Here is an 18,681-nt window from a genome sequence, read left to right as displayed (position 1 = left end):
GGTATAAAAATCCGGTAGAAAATTTCGGTAACATCAACAAAATACCGAATATCGGGAGGTATCTTTAAATGGGGGATAAACGAAGACGGGGATCTGCATACGAAATTTTCCGTCATAGCTTGTAGTACCCATTACGAGCTTCAAATACGAAATTTGAAACAATTCCGGTAAAAAATGTCGTTAAAATCATCAAAATACCGAATATCGGGGGGTACCGTTGGTTGAGGGCTATACGAAGACGTGGACATATATATGCAGTTTTCTTTCAGGGAGTAAAGTACTCAAAATGAACTCCTTGTGTTGAATTTCCCACAATTCCATTGAAAAATTTGGCTACAATCATTAAAATACCGAATATCGGGAGGTACTGTTATATGGAGGATATACGATATCGTGGACCTATATAGACAATACTCTTCTAGGGGGTACAGTACTCAGAAGGATCTCCCTGTGTAGAATTTCAGACAATTCCATTCAAAAATGTGACTAAAACCATTAAAATACCGAATATCAGGGGGTACCTTTATATGGGGGCTATACGAAAACATACACCGACATGACCCATTTACGAACTTAACCTGCCTACTGGCATAATACACATGTGTGCCAAATTTTATGCTTCTATCTCAATTCGTTCGAAAGATAGCGTGATTACAACTGACAGACGGACATCGCTAAATCGTCATAGAATTTTACGCTGAGCCAGAATATATACACTTTGCAGGTTCTATCATGAATATTTCGAAGAGTTACAAACGAATTGACAAAGCTAATATACCATCCACAGAAGCGTGGAGGATATAAAAAGAACATCCATGAGTCTTTCACAGAAAATGTATTTTTAATCATTTAGTCCCTTCAAACTAGTTACTCTCACGAGTAAGTATCTACATATATGTGCAGAGAGTGATACTCTCTCTATCTCTATCTCTCCTTCCTCTGTCCCACTCATTTTCAAAAAAGGGTTACGGACGGTTACAGAGAGTGATACTTTCTCTCTCCTTCCTCTGTCCCACCCATTTTCAAAAAAGGATTACGAAAAGTTAAATCCCTTTTTTATTTTAAAAATCCACATTTTTTATACCTTCCACCTTGGAAAGGAGGTACCTCCCGATATTCGGTATTTTGGTGGTTTTTGCCACATTTTTTTCACTTATTTCTCTGAAAATTGGTATTTGTAGGTCATTATGGGTCCTAGTTCGTGTGGCGAAACATTGCATGTATAGGTCCACGTTTTGGTATAGTCCTCCTATAACGGCACCTCCCGATATTCGGTATTTTAATGATTTTTTCCACATTTTTTCAAGGATTTCTCTGAAAATTGGTATTTGTAGGTCATAATGGGTCCTAGTTCATGTGGCGAAACATTGTATGTATAGGTCCACGTTTTGGTATAGTCCTCATATAACGGTACCTCCCGATATTCGGTATTTTGATGATTTTTGGCACATTTTCCCACGAACATGTCCCTAAGGTGGAGGGTATTAAAAGTTTTGCCCCGGCCGAACTTAATTTTTTTTTTACTTGTTTTTTATTTCCGAAGATATTTTAAAATAATCTAAAATTTGTTAATTCTCTTAAGCAATATTTTCGAAAATAGCTTCCTCATAGCTTCTTCGGAAATAATTTAAAAAACATCCATGGGTCCTCCATAAAAATATCGCTTTTAGCACATAAGAATCCCTTTAAACACCCAACTAGTTCCTTTCCCTAATGGGTATATACACACATGTGTTATGTGAATTCACATACCACTTTCTTTTTCTCTCTCTCTCTCTCTCGCTTTGTATTCCCACTCTTCCTCTCCCACTCATTTTTTCTGCATAAAAGGATTACTGGCATTTAAGCCTTGAACTTACGTTGTAACAGCATTTAAACCAGCTGCACGCATTGTACGCAATTTCCTTTGCCAGGTATCCGGATGCGAGCGGAAATAATGAAACGAACCGGCAATGAAACGGAAGGGTTTGCCATCTTTTAGAAAACGATCGTTGGCCCAGTCAACTTCAAAGGTGCGTTTGGCTGTCACCTGATTGGTGGCATGACTCAAAATCACAGCAGCAACAATCAGCAGTGCAGCATGCAGTGTGGTGCGATGCATTTTAATCCTTGTCCTCGATGTCCTGTAAAATACAAGAATGGACAGAATAAAACAATTGTTTGAAATTTACAAAAAAAGGAAAAACTTTCGCCATTACTCACTTCGCTGGCTGAGAAAACACAACTAAAATAAATTGCAAATATTCCCGCTATTTTTATACAAAAAAAAAAAAACAAATTAAATAATTTAAGATATATTTAACTTTGCGGTCAGCGTATTATTTATTTATTATGCTCTTTTTTTTTTGCCAAAGAAATTGAAATGCGGATACGGAAGCTCGGAACAAGAATTTTTTTTCTTTCTTTCAATTTTGATATCTACGATGATGATGCCTCGTTTGGTTGCAAGTTTTCTTTTTCATTGTTCCACATTGTGTCTCAGAATCGTTGACGACTTATTTTCAGAATTCTTTTCTCGGCTCTCTTGGGCTTTGCCATCATCCATTTACGCAATTTACAAAATATATTCTAACACTTATTCTCGATGAATGGATAGATGCGATTATTTCAATTGCTTAGAATCCACACAATTAAATTGCCAGACAGACAAACAAACAGACACTTTGCCGCTGTTTTATCGCCCGATAATGGATAAACAACAGCAGTTGCGAATGCGGTTGCCGGCTTGCAATATGTCAAGTTCATGACCAATTGTCAAAACACAGGCACATTGTACAATTGGAGGTGGTGGACTCTGGGGCACAGTGGGGTATTAATAACAAAATATTTGTCTATTAATAAAAAAGTAATTGACGGAGACGCCCAGACGAAACGGCTGATGATGGAATCTTGAAATTTGGGGTGAGGGTCGCTCTGAGTCCGAAGGGGTTTTTGGAAATTGGTCCTACAACGGTACGAAAAGTATTTAAAAATACTAAATATGATACCCTTTGTATTTGAGGAAGAAGTAGAACTAAAAATCTTAAATTTGGAATGAGGGTCACTGGTGGAGTGTATGATAAATGTACCAAAGGATTTTTGGAAATTCGCACTGTAGGTGTACGAAAAGTACTAAAATGTACTATAAAGGGTGAGATAAGAAAACTGCAACAAAGTCAAACGCCATAATTTTTACATTTTTTAAATTTTATGGAATGAAACCAAATAAGTAAAAAAGCATCGGCCGGGCCAAACTCTTAATACCCTCCACCTTAGGGTAATGGAAACATTAGAAGAAATGTGGCAAAAACCATTAAATGCCAAATATCAGGAGGTACCGTTATATGGGGACTATACCAAATCATGGACCCATACATGCAATGTTTCGCCACCGAAGCTGGAACCCATTATGACCAACAAATATCAATTTTCTGACAAATCCGTGAAAAAATGTGGCAACAACCATCAAAATACCGAATATCGGGAGGTACCCTTACATGGGGACTATATCAAAACGTGGACCTATACATATAATGTTTCGCCACACGAACTAGGACCCATTATGACCAACAAATACAAATTTTCAGACAAATCCGTGAAAAAATGTGGCAAAAAAATTAAAATACCGAATATCGGGAGGTACAGTTATATGGGGGTTATGCCATACAATGTTTCGCCACCGGAGCTGGAACCCATTATGACCAACAATTACCAATTTTTAGACAAATCCGTGAAAAAAATGTGGCAAAAAAATTAAAATACCGAATATCGGGAGGTACCGTTATATGGGGGTTATACCAAAACGTGGACCTATACATACAATGTTTTGCCACACGCACAGGGACCCATTATGACCTACAAATACCAATTTTCAGACAAATCCGTGAAAAAATGTGGCAAAAACCATCAAAATACCGAATATCGGGAGGTACCGTTATATGGGGACTATACCAGAACGTGGACCGATATATCTCATTTTCAATACCAACCATCCTGGACACAATACACATTGCTCTGCCAAAATTTTGGCGCTCTACTTCAAATAATATGGGCTGTATCGTGATTTCAACATACAGACGGACAGACAGATGGACAGACAGACAGACGGACATCGTTAAATCGACTTAAAATTTTATGCTGATTATGAATATATATACTTTATGGGGTCTACGACGAATATTTAAGGATGTTACAAACGGAATGACAAAGTTAACATACCTTTTCCAGGGTGGAAGGTATAAAAATGTCGGAAACGGCATCAAATTTTGGAATAAGTTTAGATTTGTTCGAATTGGTCACCTTTTGCACATATTATGGCCTTCAAACGGCCAATGAAAAAGTCGCATGCTGCCTGAATGTTGCTCTGCGGTATTTTGGCCCATTCCCGGCGAAGCGCTTGCTTGAGGTGATCGACACTTTGGTATTTTTAGTGCCAACCTTGCTTTTCAAAATACTCCAGACACAATAGTTCAACGGATTGGTATCCGCAGATTTTGGTTGCCATTGTGCGCTTCAAATGAAGCGAGGAACCTCATTTTGTAACCATTCTTGGGTGGCGTGTGCTGAGTGCGATGGTGCTGTGTTCTGTTGGAATGTCCAAGGTCTGCGGCCAAAATGTTTGCCCAAGGCTTTAATACACCCTCCAAAATATTTTCGCAATAATATTCGGCATTTATTCTGATGCAACGGTCGATTAATACGAGCGGAGAGCGATCATCGGCTGTTATGGCGGCCCATACCATCACCAGGCCGGCGCTTGAGTTCTGGTAGCCAAACGAAGGTGCCCAATTTCAGCTGACCTCTTTGGCAAGTAAACACGATCATTTTGTTTTGTTGTTGCTTACAAACTGCTGGACATCGAATGTTTTCTCATCGGAGAAAACCAAATTCAGAAGTTCGCAACTTTCGGCAAAGCGAAGCAACTCTATAGCCCTCTTGAGTCTATTTTCTTTCTGTTGTGGTATAAGTTCTTGCACTTTTTGCAATTTCAATGGCTTTACCCCGAGCTCATATAATATTTGCCGAATGGAATATTGCGATATGTTCAGCTCACGAGCCATTTTTCGGTCACTGTGACGCGGGTTTCGATCAAGTCGCTTCTTTTCCTTTCAAACCATTTCTGCTGATGTTGCTGTTTTCTTCCGTCCACTTCCACTTCCTTGATGTCAGGCTACGCTACCAGTATCACTGTAACGAGTGATGGTACTCAAATGTATATTATTTCTACAGGACTTTTGGTATTGAAAATGGTCCATGTAGGTCCACGTTTTGGTATAGCCCCCATACCTCCCTATTTTCGGAATTTTGATGATTTTAGCGGTATTATTCACTGGAATTGTTTCAAATTGGTATTTGAAGTTGGAAATAGATATTGCAGCCTATGACAGAAAATTGACTGTGCAGTTCCAAGTCTTCGTATAGCCCCCATATATATACGAACCTCCCTATTTTCAGTATTTTGATGAATTTGGCGACATTATTCACCGGAATTGCTGCAAATTTGGTATTTGAAGTTCGCAATGGATATTAGAGCCTATAACTGAAAATTTTTTGTGCAGGTTCAGGTCTTCGTATATCTCCCATATAACGGCACACCCCGATATTCGGTATTTTGATGATTTTAGCAACATAATTCACCGAAATTGCTGCAAATTTGGTATTTGAAGTTCGTAATGGATACTACAGCCCATGACCGAAAATTGTCTATGCAGTTCCAAGTCTTCGTATAGCCCCCATATAAGGGTACCTCCCAATATTCGGTAGTTTGATGATTTTGGCGACATTATTCACCGGAATTGCTTCAAATTTGGTATTTGAAGTTCGTAATGGATATTACAGCCTATGACAGGAAATTGTCTGTGCAGGTCCACGTCTTCGTATAGCCCCCATATAAGGGTACCTCCCGATATTCGGTATTTTGATTATTTTAGCGACATTATACACCAGAATTTTTTCAAATTTGGTATTTGAAGTTCGTAATGGATACTGCAGCCTAAAACAGAAAATTGTCTGTGCAGGCCCACGTCTTAGTATAGTCCCCATATAAGGGTACCTCCCGATATTCGGTATTTTGATGACTTTAGCGACATAATTCACCGGAATTGTTTCAAATTTGGTACTTGAAGTTCGTAATGGATATTACAGCCTATGACAGGAAATTGTCTGTGCTGGTCCACGTCTTTGTATAGCCCCCATATAAGGGTATCTCCCGATATTCGGTATTTTGATGATTGTAGCTACATTATTCACCGGAGTTCTTTCAAATTTGGTATTTGAAGTTCGCAATGCATACCACAGCCTATGGCAGAAAATTATTTGTGCACTTCACGTCTTTGTGTAGCCCCCATATAACCTCCTGATATTCGGTATTTTGATGAGGTTAGTGGCATTATTCATCGGAATTGTTTCAAATTTGGTATTTGAAGTTCGTAAGGGATACTACAGCCTATGGCAGAAAATTATTTGTGCTGGTCTACGTCTTCGTACAGCCCCCATATAATGGTACCTCCCTATATTCGGTATTTTGAAAATTTTAGCGGTATTATTCACCAGAATTGTTTCAGATTTCATAAATGGAGTTCGTAATGGGTTCTACAGCCTATGAAAAAAAATTACTTATGAATTTTTTTCAGCCCTAGATAAAGGGTTTCATTTCAGAGGTAATTTTTACGGATTTTTTTTTTTTTTTTTTTTTTTTTTTGAAAATTTTCAAATTCCTTCAAAATGATGGAGGGTATTCAAAGTTCGGCCCGACCTAACTTAGCTGTTTTTTATTACATGTTTTTTTTTCTTCTTCTAAAAATTGAATGCTTTGTATTTGAATTCAATTAACCCTGGTGTTAAATGGATAATTACCTAAAATTATTTATCAGAGTTTTGAACCCCCCAAAAATTCTATGACCCAAATTTCCAAAAAAAAAAAAATACAATTAACAAAATGAAATGGTTAATTAAGGCAGATACTCTATTAAAAAGCAAACCGCATGTGGCTAAACAAAATCCGCGCTGAAAAAAGTGGGACACAGTGGGGGATTCCTAAATTTAATGATTTGTTTTTTTGATAATTGAAAACAGAATTGGGTTTGTTTATAAAATGTTCTACTTAGAAGACAGAAAGAAGACAGATCGGAGACCTTCCCTAGGAAATAATATCTTTCTAAAGAATTCTGAATCAAAATCTGAAAAAAAAATCTTACCGGTTATTAAAATTTGGTTGGAATCACTTTCTTTTTCGCCTCAATTTCTTCCAACTTTTCAGCTGTAGAAAATAAGGAAATAGCACAGACGTGCCTCCGTCCAATTATGGCGAGTAGTTCCAAATTCAAAGAAAATGGCACAGAATATGTCGAAGAAAAGAAAAAGCCAATAAATTCTCTAGAGAACGTTTTTGAGTCAATCAATCAATTGGTCACTTCACCAAAAAAAAAATATTTTTTTTATTCTTTTTTTTTTGAGTTTTCAAAAATTCAGTTATGTCACGGATTCACAAAAAAACACCCCTCTCTCCCTCTTCTATTTTCCACTTCTGTTTTTTTACATTATTTTTTGTTTTTTTCTTGTGAATGGGGAAATATTTAAGAACACACACACACACCAAGAAAAAAACTAAGTTTTCTAGCGGTGACGCTAGTTTGACGGGATGACGGTTTTCTTTTCCTGATGTTTATCGTCACTGAATGCCAATCAAAAACAAAAAATCCAAAAAGAAGAGAATTTAAACTTTCCGAATACCGACAACTTCGAACCGTACGATCGGACAGTTCGATCGTAACTGCTGTTAAATTCATAAAAATATTTACATTTTACCGGCGCTTGATTGTCTCTCCGCTTGCGCTTGCATGACAGAAATTTGAGAACATGTCATGGCTTTAATTATCCAAACAGAGACAGAAAAAAACATACAACAACAACAAAAACAAGAAACATTCGAACAGTAAATTGTATTCTCATACCACTAAAAAAAAAAGACAAAACAAAACAAAAAACTTGGATACAGTTCTAACAGTTACACTTGGTAATGGAAGTATGTGACAATGGGAGGCCCTCGCAATCAGGGAGTATCTTTCGATAAGGGCTGGTACTAAATGTGGACATAAATTGATAACATGGTGAACATAAAATGTAATTACGGGGAAAATCCAGCAGATTATGAAAATAGAGCTAAAAAAGAAGACACGTGTATTGGCGTTTTCAAGAAAAACGCAAAAAAAAAAACGCGAAAAAATCGCAACCAAATTCAGACTGCTATCATTTCTAAGCCACTCGTCCGACAGCTTTTAAAATTATTCCAGTGATAGCTCATTACATTGTTTACCAGCCTACAAAAGCATTTTGGCGAGAATTTTTAAGAAAAAAAGTTATTCGTGATGGAATTCAAGGGTGATAGTGGGATTTCTTTATATTTGGCTGGAAACCCACAAGTGGCTATCGTTAGAGCACTCCAGCATTTAAATCTGAGTAAATCTTTTTGTGTCTCGTACCATCGCTCGTTACCGTGATACTGGTCGCGTAGCCCGACGTCAAGGAAGTGGACGGAAGAAAACAGCAACATCAGCAGAAATGGTTCGAAAAGTAAAAAAGCGACCCAAAGCGATCGAAACCCTCGTCGCAGTGGACGAAAATGGCTCGTGAGCTAAACATATCGTAATATTCCATTCGGCAATTATTGAAAAATGAGCTCAAGGTAAAGCCATTGAAATTCCAAAAAGTGCAAGAACTTACACCGCAACAGAAAGAAAATAGACTCAAAAGAGCCAAATGGTTGCTTCGCTTGGCCAAAAGTGGCGAACTACCGAATTTGTTTTTTTTCGATGACATTCCGAAAACATTCGTTGGCCAGCAGTTTGTAAACAAACAAAACGATCGTGTTTACTTGCCAAAGAGGTCAGCTGAAAATGTGTACCTTCGGTTGGCCACCAGAACTCAAACGCCGGCCATGGTGATGGTGTGGACCGCCATAATAGCCGATGGTCGCCACTCCACTCATATTAATCGACCGTGGCATCAGAATAAATGCCGAATATTATCGCGAAAATATTCTGGAAGGTGTATTAAAGCCTTGGGCATGCAAACCTTGAACATTCCAACAGGGACTCAGCATCATCGCACTCAGCACGCGTCACCCAAGAATGATTACAAAATGAGGTTCCTCGCTTCATTTCCAGCGTACAATGGCCAGCGCAAAATCTCCGGATAACAATCCGTTGGACTATTGTGTCTGGAGTATTTTGAAAAACAAGGTTGGCACTAAAAAATAGCAAAGTGTCGATCACATCAAGCAAGCGCCTCTCCGGGAATGGACCAAAACACCGCAGAGCAACATTCGGGCAGCGTGTGACGGTTTCCTTGGCCGTTTGAAGGCCATAATTCGTGCCAAAGGTGAACAATTCGTACAAATCTAAACTTATTCTAAAATTTGATGCCATTTCCGACATTTTTTGCTTCCATTAAAAAAATTTAAAAAATAACGTGAAAATTCTGGCGTATGACTTTGTTGCAGTTTTTTTTATTACACCCTGTAGTACTATTAAGTTATTTTCGTGTACGCGTAGTACACATTTCCAACACCACCTTTCACATAATTACAAATGGTACCATTTTAGTACTTTTCGTACATTTGTAGGACACATTTCTAAAGCCTCCATTACAAACCTACTACCAACAGGAGCCAAAAAAAAATCCAAAATTTCAAATTAACAACTTCTTCCGTTCATTGTAACTTCTTCCGGAATTGTAAAAAAATATGGTACCATATAGTACAGTACGCATTCTTGGTACAAATTTCCAAAACCACCAAAATCATGATCATGAAATTTATGAGAATCATACCAAGTTTCCAGTTATTAGCTCTAAACGATCGCATAATTCCAAAGGGTACCATTTTACAAGTTTAGTACCATTTTAGAACTTTTCGTAAACTTAAAGTTCGAATTTCCAAAAAAAAACTTTGATACATCTATCCTGCACACCATCAGTGACTCTTATTCCAAATTTCAGAATTCCATCTCCACCATCCCGATTCCAATTTGTACCAAATTTAGTACTATTTAGTATTTAGTAGATAAGTACGAATTTCCAAAGCTTTCAAAATACCCCAATTCCACGCTCCAACAATAATCCCAATTCCAATTTTTTGGATTCCACCCCTGCTAGTTCGCCCAAATACAAATTGTAATATTATAGTACACTTTAGTACATATAAGTACAAATTTCCAAAACTACCGTCATATCCCAATCCTACACTCCGACAATAATATTGTTTCCAATTTTTAGGATACCATATCTATTGGTTCACTCAAACCCAAATTTAGTACCATTTAGTACACTCAAGTACGAATTTCCAAAACTACCTACATCCTACAGTCGTCCATAGAAATCTTATTTTAAAATATCTGGGTTCCAACGCTACCGGTTCAACTTAAATTTTAAATTGTACCAAATTTAGTACCATTTATTACACATAAGTATAAATTTCCAAAACTACCTACATTTCTCACTCCCATAATGCAATAGTAATTTTATTTCTAAATTTTAGGATTCCCACTTTATTGGTCCTGCTAAAATTCAAATTGTACCAAATTAAGTACCATTTAATATACAAAAGTACGAATTTCCAAAACTACCTACATTTTTCAGTCCTAGAATGCAATAGTAATCATATTTCTAAATTTGATATGAAATTGTACAAAATTTAGTACGATTTCGGGCACATAAGTACTAAACTTCCACCATAACCCAATCATAACCTACACTCCACCAGTAATTTAAAATTTCAACATTCCAGGTCCATCTGTTCATCCAAATTCAAATTGCACTAAATTTGAGTACACACTTCCAAAACTACCTCCTTACATCGATTATACTCCTCAACCTTGATTCCAATTCCAAATTTGAAGTTTTTAGTACTAGCCGTCCACCAAATATAGTACATTTTAGTACTTTTCATATACTTATGGTGGGAATTTCTAAAAAACCTTTAATACACCTATCCTGCACTTCACCAGTGACCCTCATTCCAAATTTCAGAAATCCAGCTTCATCGGATCATCGTAATTCCACTTTTTACCAAATTTAGTACCATTTAGTACACGTGAGTACGAATTTACAAACTGCCAACATCACTTAGTCCTAGAATGCAATAGTAATTTTATTTTCAAATTTCAGAATTCCAGATCTATCGGTTCATCACAATTCCACTTTGGACCAAATTTAGTACCATCTAGTACACATACGTACGAATTTCCAAAACTACCTACATTCCTCAGTTCTAGAATGCAATAGTCTTCTTAATTCTAAATTTCAGGATTTTAACCCTATTGGTTCTCCCAAATTTTAAATTGTACCAAACTAAGTAGCATTTAGTACTCATTTGTACGAATTTCCAAAACTACCTTCATTCCTCAGTTCCATAATGCAATAGTAATGTCATTTCCAAAATTTCAGGATTCCAACTCCATTGGTTCTACCAAAAATTAAATTGTACCAAATTTAGTACCATGGGGTACACATAAGTACGAATTTCCAAAACTATCTACATTCCTCAATCCTAGCATGCAATAGCAATCAAAATTCTAAAATTCGGAATTTTTTGTTCACCAAAAATTCAAATTGTACAAATTTTAGTACATTTTAGTACTTTTCGTACACTTATAGTCCGAAACCCATGTATTCCATCAGTGACCCTCAATTCACATTTAAGAATTCTAACTCTACTGCTTCTTCAAATACAATGGGTACCTTTTAATACTTTTCGTACGGTGCTACGGTGCTACTACGAATTTCGAAAAATCAAGAGTGACTCTTACCCAAAATTTCAAGATTCGTGCTTCAGCCGAGATATTTTCTCAGCCGAGATATTTTTGTAATATTTTTTGAAAGACCTGGTGATTTTTTTTTAATTATTTCATAAATTATTTCCTTTTCGTTCCACCCCAATGTATACTTCCTACATTTCTGCATTACAATATTCAGTAATTTTTTTCCCCCGCAACTATCTGTGTTACAAAGTGTTCCATGTTGGCCGACATTTTAATTGAATCCAATTTTTAATTTAAAACTGGCAACAGAGAAAATTTCGTTCAATTTATTTGTCTCAAAATGTTTTTCCCATTTGCACAGCATCGTCGATTCGTAATTAGCCGAGTATTGAATGGGCCGTAAATAGGCTATGAAATGAAATACAATATGATGTGATGTGAACTACTCATCCATCCATCCATCCAGCCAGCCAATTGTGCCACTCATCCATCCAGCTTATCATGGACTATCCATATATGGTTGGTTAATTTGTTCGAATAAAAAAACAATTCGCCTAAATGGTTAAGCAGGGGCATTGGAATGGGAGGGGAAGATTTAAATGCAATTGTGTGAAAAAATGGTGAACGGAAATAATTTTAATGGAACGAGTTTTTAACATTTTTTTGGAAATATTTTAGAAAAGGTTCGAATTTTTGGAGGGACCACCCGGATATGAAATATGTTAAAAAACTGAGGAACAACTCGGCAATGGAAAAAAGATTTTCTAATTTTTCTAAATATTCTAAAGAATTTCTGAGGAACACTTCGGCAATAAAACGTTGCAGTTTTAAGGATTTATTAAAATATTTTTCTGAGGGCAATGAAAAATGGATTTTTTAGTAAAATTTTCTGAGGAACATTTCGGCAATGAAACGTGACTTTTTGTAAAAACAATTTAGGTGGGACCATCAAGCCATAAAAAGTGGATTTCTTAAAAATTTTTTTGACACAATTCGGCAATGATACAGGGATATTTAAAGAAACATTTTTGAGGAACAATTCAGCAATGAAACATGACTTTTTTAAAAACATTTTCGGATATGAAATATGGATTTGTAAGAAAAAGAAAGAAAGAGGCACAATTCGAATGAATCATTGATTTTTGTATAAAATTTTCTAAGGAATACTTCGGCAATTAAACATGACTTTTTTGAGAATAATTTCGGAGTGGATTTTCTTAGAAATTTTTCTGAGGGACAATTTGGCAATGAAACATGGACACAAAAAAATCAGACAAATATTTCGGCAATTAATCGTGATTTTTTTTAAGAAAATTTTCGGAGGGACCATCCGTACAAGACATTGTGTACTTTTTTCTGAGGCACAATTCGGCAATGAAACATGAATTTCTTAATACAATTCTTTGAGGAATAATTCGGCACTTAAAAGTGACCTTTTTAAGAATAATTTCCGAGGAACCATACGGTCATGCAATTGTAGATTTCATAATCCATTTTTCTGAGAAACACTTCGGCAATAAAAATTTTCGGAACGAGTCGGACATGAAATGTGAATTTTTTAAGAAAAATTTCTTAGGCACAATTCGACAATGAAACATGGATTTCTTAAAAAAAAATCAATGAGGAACACTTCGGCAATGAAACGTGACATTTTGTAAAACAACTTAGGTGGGACCATCCGGCCATGAAAAGTAGATTTTTAAGAATTTTTTTTTCGACACAATTCGGCAATGAAACATGCATATTTAAAGAAAAATTGTTGAGAAACAATTCGGCAGTGATACATCAATTTTTTATGAAATTTTCTGAGGAATATTTCGGCAATGAAACGTGACTTCTTTGGAAAAAAAACATTTTCGGAGGGACCGTCAGAATATGAAATGCGATTTTTTTATGACATATTTCTGAGGAACAAGTCGGTAATGGAACATGGATTTTTAATAAGAATTTCTGAGGAACACTTCGGTAAAAAAAACGTTACTTTTTAAGAACATTTTTGGAGGGCTATCTATCCGGACATGAAATTTGGATTTCTTATAGCATTTTTCTGAGGCACAATTCGGCAATGAAACATGGATTTTTTTATGAAATTTTCTGAGGAATACATTTTGGAGACATCTTCCATCCGCACATGAAATGTGGAGTTTTTTAAGAAATATACTGAGGGACACTTCGGCAATGAAACATGCATTTTTAATTAAATTTTCTGAGGAACACTTCAGCAATGAAGTGCGACTTTTTTACGAATATTTTAGGACGGACCATCCGGACATGATCTTATGGATTTCTTAAGACATTTTTCTGATACACAATTCGGCAATGAAACATGGAGTCTTTAGTGAAATTTTCTGAGAAACACTTCAGCAATCAAAGGTGACTTATTAGGAACAAATTCGTAGGAACCATCCGGACATGCAATTGTGGAGTTCTTAATCCATTTTTCTGAGGAACAACTCGGCAATGGAACAATTTGGAATTTTTAATAAGAATTTCTGAGGAACACTTCGGCAAAAAAAAATTTTGGAATGAGCCGGGCATGAAATGTGAATTTTTTAAGAAAATTTTCTTAGGCACAATTTGACAATAAAATATGGATTTCTTAAAAAATCTATAAGGAACACTTCGGCAATGAAACGTGACATTTTGTAAAAACAATTTAGGTGGGACCATCCGGCCATGAAAAGTAGATTTTTAAGAATTTTTTTGACACAATTTGGCAACGAAACCTGGGTATTTCAAGAAAAAAATTTTAAGGAACGATTCGGCAAAGAAACATGTTTTTTTAAGAACATGGTCTGACATGAAATATGATTTTTTTTAAAATTTTTGAGGCACAATTCGACAATGAAACATGAATTTCTCAAAAAAAAATCTATAAGGAACACATCGGCAACGAAACGTGCATTTTCTAAGAACATTTTCGAAGGGACCATTCGGACATAAGATGTGGATTTTTTTAAGATTTTCTGAAACATGGATTTCTTAATAAAATTTTCTGAGAAACACTTCGGTAATGAAACGTGAATTTTCTAAACATATTCGTAAGGTCCATTCGGACATAAGATGTGGATTTAAAAAAATATGAGGAAGATATTGACAATGAAACATGGTTTTCTAAAAAAAAATTCTGAGGAACACATCGGCAATGAAATGTGACTTTTTAAAGAAAAGTATCTAAAGAATCATCTGGCCATGAAATTTGGATTTTTTAAGAAATTTTTCTAAGGCACAATTCGGCAATGAAACATGGGTTTTTTAATCACATTTTCTGTGGAAAACATCGACGATGAATCTTGAATATTTTAAGAATATTTTCAAAGGAACGAAGATGGAATGTGGACTTTTTTAAAGACATTTTTCTGAGGCACAATTTCGGCAATGAAACATGGTTTTTTTAATCAAATTTTCTGAAAAACAATTCGGCAATGAAACTTAACTATTTTTAGATAGTTTCGAAGGGACTATCCGGAGATGAAATGTGAATTTTTTAAGATTTTTTTCTGATGCAAAATTCGGCAATGAAACATGGATTTTTTAATAAGAATTTCTGAGGAACACTTCGGCAATGAAACGTGGATTTTCTTAATATTTTCGTAAAGATATGAAATGTTGATTTTTTAAGAAATATTTCTGAGGGATAAATCGGCAATGGAACATGAATTTTCAATTAGAATTTCTGTGGAACACTTCGGCGATGAAACGTGACAATTTTAAGAACGTTTTCGGAGGGACCATCCGGCCATTAACTGTGTTTTTTTAATAATTTTTTTCTGAGACACAATTCGGCAATGAGACATGGCATTTTTAATAACATTTTCAGAGGAACACTTCAGCAATGAAACATGACTTTCTAAAGAACATTTTCGGACGGATCATCCTAGGGGAAATGAAATGTGGATTTAAAAAAATGTGAGGTACAATTCGGCAATGGAACTTGGATTTCTTAATAAAATTCTATGAGGAACACTTCGGCAATGAAACGTGACTTTTTTTAAGAAAATTTTAGGAGTACCATCCATCCGGACATAATTTCTTAAGTCATTTTTCATGGATTTCTTAAGTCATTTTTCTGAGGGACAATTCGGCAATAAAACGTGCAATTTTTAAATAAAATTGTCTAAGGAACATTTCGGCAATGAAACTAAATTTTCTAAGCCTTTTCGTAAAGAAGTGTAATGTGGATTTTTTAAGAAAATTTTCTGAGGGACAAATCGACAATGGAACATGTATATTCAATAAGAATTTCTGTGGAACACTTCGGCAATGAAACGTGACTTATTTAAGAACGTTTTCGGAGGGATCTTTCGGCCACTAAATGTGGATTTTTTTAAAGAAATTTTTCTAAGATACAATTCGGCAATGAAATTTAGATATTTTTAAAAATTCTCTGAGGAACACTTTGGTAATGAAACGTGATTTTTCGGAGGTAATAAAACGTGAATTTTCTAAAAACATTTTCGAAGCGACCATCCGGACATGAAATTAGTTTTTTAATTGTTTGTGAGGAACACATCGGCATTGAAACAGGCTTTTCTTAAAAAAATTCTGAGGAACTCTTCGATAATGAAACGTGAATTTTCTAATAACATTTTTGAAGGGACCATCCGGACATGAAATTTGTTTTTTTTTTAATTTTTTCTGAGGAACACATCGCCAATGAAACATGGTTTTCTTAAAAAAAAATCTGAGGAACACTTCGGAAATGAAACGTGACTATTTTAAGAAAATGTGGATTTTTAAAAGTAAATTTTCTGAGGGACAATTTGGAAATGAAACATGAACATGCAACACTTGAAAACATTTCTGAGAAACACTTCAGCAATGAAATGTGAATTTCTACGAAGATTTTTTGAAGGGACAATTCTAAAAATTTTTTTGGGGAACAGCTCGGCAATGGAACATGATTTTTTTAATAGGAATTTCTGAGGAACAGCCTCTATGATACATGGTTTTTAATGAGAATTTTTTGGTGAACCTACTCGTGAGTTTTTTTTTCTGTTTTGAGTCTTACCGTTCCAACGGTCATCATTTTAAAAAATAAATATTGAAATTTCATTTCGTTTCACTGCAAAATGTCATCATCGAATATGACAAATATAAATATTTACCAGACTTAAAATTTTAAAATATTTCACCGTAAGATGCTCTCATGTAGTTCATCTGCCTTACTTTGTCTCTTGAAGATAAACATAAGATCGTTGGCGACCACAACAGCAACAAAAACGACAACAACCACAACCTGTTGATTATTGATTCAAATTGAATTGAATTGTCGCCATGTCAATTTTTTCAATTGCTAAACTTTATGTAGATTGAATGGAATGGCTGGAAAAATAAATTGGTGAATGTATGACTGGCTGGTTGGCTGGATGACTGACTGATTGATAGTCGACGACTACTGGTGGTATGGAAGAATGATCGACCGGGCGGGTAGGATGCTGGGAGCTATATAGGACAACTCTTGCTCTTGTATTCACTTCACTCTCTTACTCTTGTATTCACTTCACTTAAGTTTAAGAACTTCAAACATTTGCGCCGTTCTCTCTAAATGTTCAATATGATGATGGGATGGATGGGAGGTGGAGAGGGGGAGATATGCCGTTGATGCTGTCGCCGATAAATCAATTTCAATTTGTATGTTTATGGCGGCTGCAGGTGCCAATGCACGCAGCCACTGTGTCATGTTGGCATTTATGCAAAATAAGTGGTGGTAATAAATTTTATTTGTGGCAAAAAAAAAAATCCAACCTGCAGGAGCAAGGCAGAGCACCCCATCCATTTGGGACTTTTTCATAATGTAAAAAACCCTTTCAAAGCCCCAACATTTTTAAGGGACCAAAACAGTGGATTTTTGAAATGATTTCTAAGCCCTCAAATCGTACAGTCTCTTTCAAGGCCCCATACCGAGTATTATTGAATTTAACGTTTAAGACTCTTGAAAGACCTCAAATTATGGAATCTTTTTTTTAAATGAATTTTTAAAACTTTTTCAAAGCTCCAAATCGTGGATTTTGAAAAGTAAATATGGTTTTCCACGAGTCCCTAAATTCTCGATGACATGAATTTTATAGGATTCCCAACGTCCCAAAACTTGGTTTCCAGGACTTTTTTAAAAGATTTTTTCAAGGCTCCAATTTTGAATTTTAAACCCTATTTTAAGACTCCTTCAAAGTCGTGGACACAATTTTATAAAAAAAATTATAACTTTTTCATTATTGGGTTTTTGAAGATTTTTTTAAACAGGATTTTTAACGAATATTACACCTCCTTCCAGAAACCATTCGGCAATGCAACATGGCTTTAAAAAAAAATGAGAATAGTTTCTAAGAAACCATTTGGCAATGAAACGCTGATTTTTTTATGAAAAACGTTTATGGAACTATTCGGCTATTAAACCTGGATTTTTTTAGGAAAATATTCTGAGGAACAATTCGGCTATGGAACGTGAATTTTTTAACAAAAAATTTTAAAAGACCATTCGACCAAAAAAAGAACATGTAATTTTTAAGAAAATTGTCTGAGAAATTTTCGCCTTGACACGTGATTTTTTTATGAAAAAATTTTGCGGAACAATTCGTCAACGAAACGTGGGCTTTTAAAAACAATTTCTGAGAAAAAAATTGACTATGAAACGTGGGAATTTTGAAGAAAATTTTCTTTGGAACAATTCGGCAATAAAAGGTGAATTTTTTAAGATAAATTTCTTAGAAACAATTCGGCAATGAAACTTGAAGTTTTTAAGAAAATATTTTGAGGAACACTTCGGAAATGAAGAGTGAATTTTTTAATAAAATTGTTTAGGGAACAATTCGGCCATGAAACTAGGGTTTTTATTGAAAAGAAAAATTCTAAAGAAAAAATTTGCTACGAAACGTTGGTTTTCAAAGAAATCTCTCTTAGGAACAATTTGGCAATGAAACGTGAATTTTTAAGAAATTTTTTTTAT

The 18,681-nt window shown here is 35.3% G+C and overlaps 2 protein-coding genes across 7 annotated transcripts in view; one reads left to right on the top strand and one right to left on the bottom strand.

Annotated features, from left to right (window-relative positions):
• The window catches only part of LOC101890434 (beta-galactosidase), a 267,558-nt gene that overhangs the window by 7,521 nt on the left and 241,356 nt on the right, over nucleotides 1–18,681 (bottom strand). Inside the window, exons 1-3 of one of the 5 annotated variants that reach the window (XM_059129019.1) lie at nucleotides 7,574–7,631; nucleotides 2,203–2,249; nucleotides 1,860–2,123 (exon numbers count right to left, since the gene is read on the bottom strand). In XM_059129019.1, the coding sequence (XP_058985002.1) occupies nucleotides 1,860–2,101 (242 nt within the window). In that variant the 5' untranslated portion in view covers nucleotides 2,102–2,123; nucleotides 2,203–2,249; nucleotides 7,574–7,631. Of the gene's footprint in view, nucleotides 1–1,859; nucleotides 2,124–2,202; nucleotides 2,250–7,175; nucleotides 7,367–7,573; nucleotides 7,674–18,681 lie in introns of those variants that run through there. The other 4 variants (XM_011294843.3, XM_011294842.3, XM_005184992.4 and 1 more) reach the window with 4 other exon arrangements.
• Nucleotides 1–18,681, top strand: part of LOC101891591 (tachykinins) — a 71,988-nt gene that overhangs the window by 29,791 nt on the left and 23,516 nt on the right. The window lies entirely within an intron of this gene.

This window comes from Musca domestica, unplaced genomic scaffold (genome assembly GCF_030504385.1).
Source record: "Musca domestica strain aabys unplaced genomic scaffold, Musca_domestica.polishedcontigs.V.1.1 59, whole genome shotgun sequence".
Taxonomy (NCBI): Eukaryota; Metazoa; Arthropoda; class Insecta; order Diptera; family Muscidae; genus Musca; species Musca domestica.
This window is presented reverse-complemented; position numbering and strand designations above follow the sequence as displayed.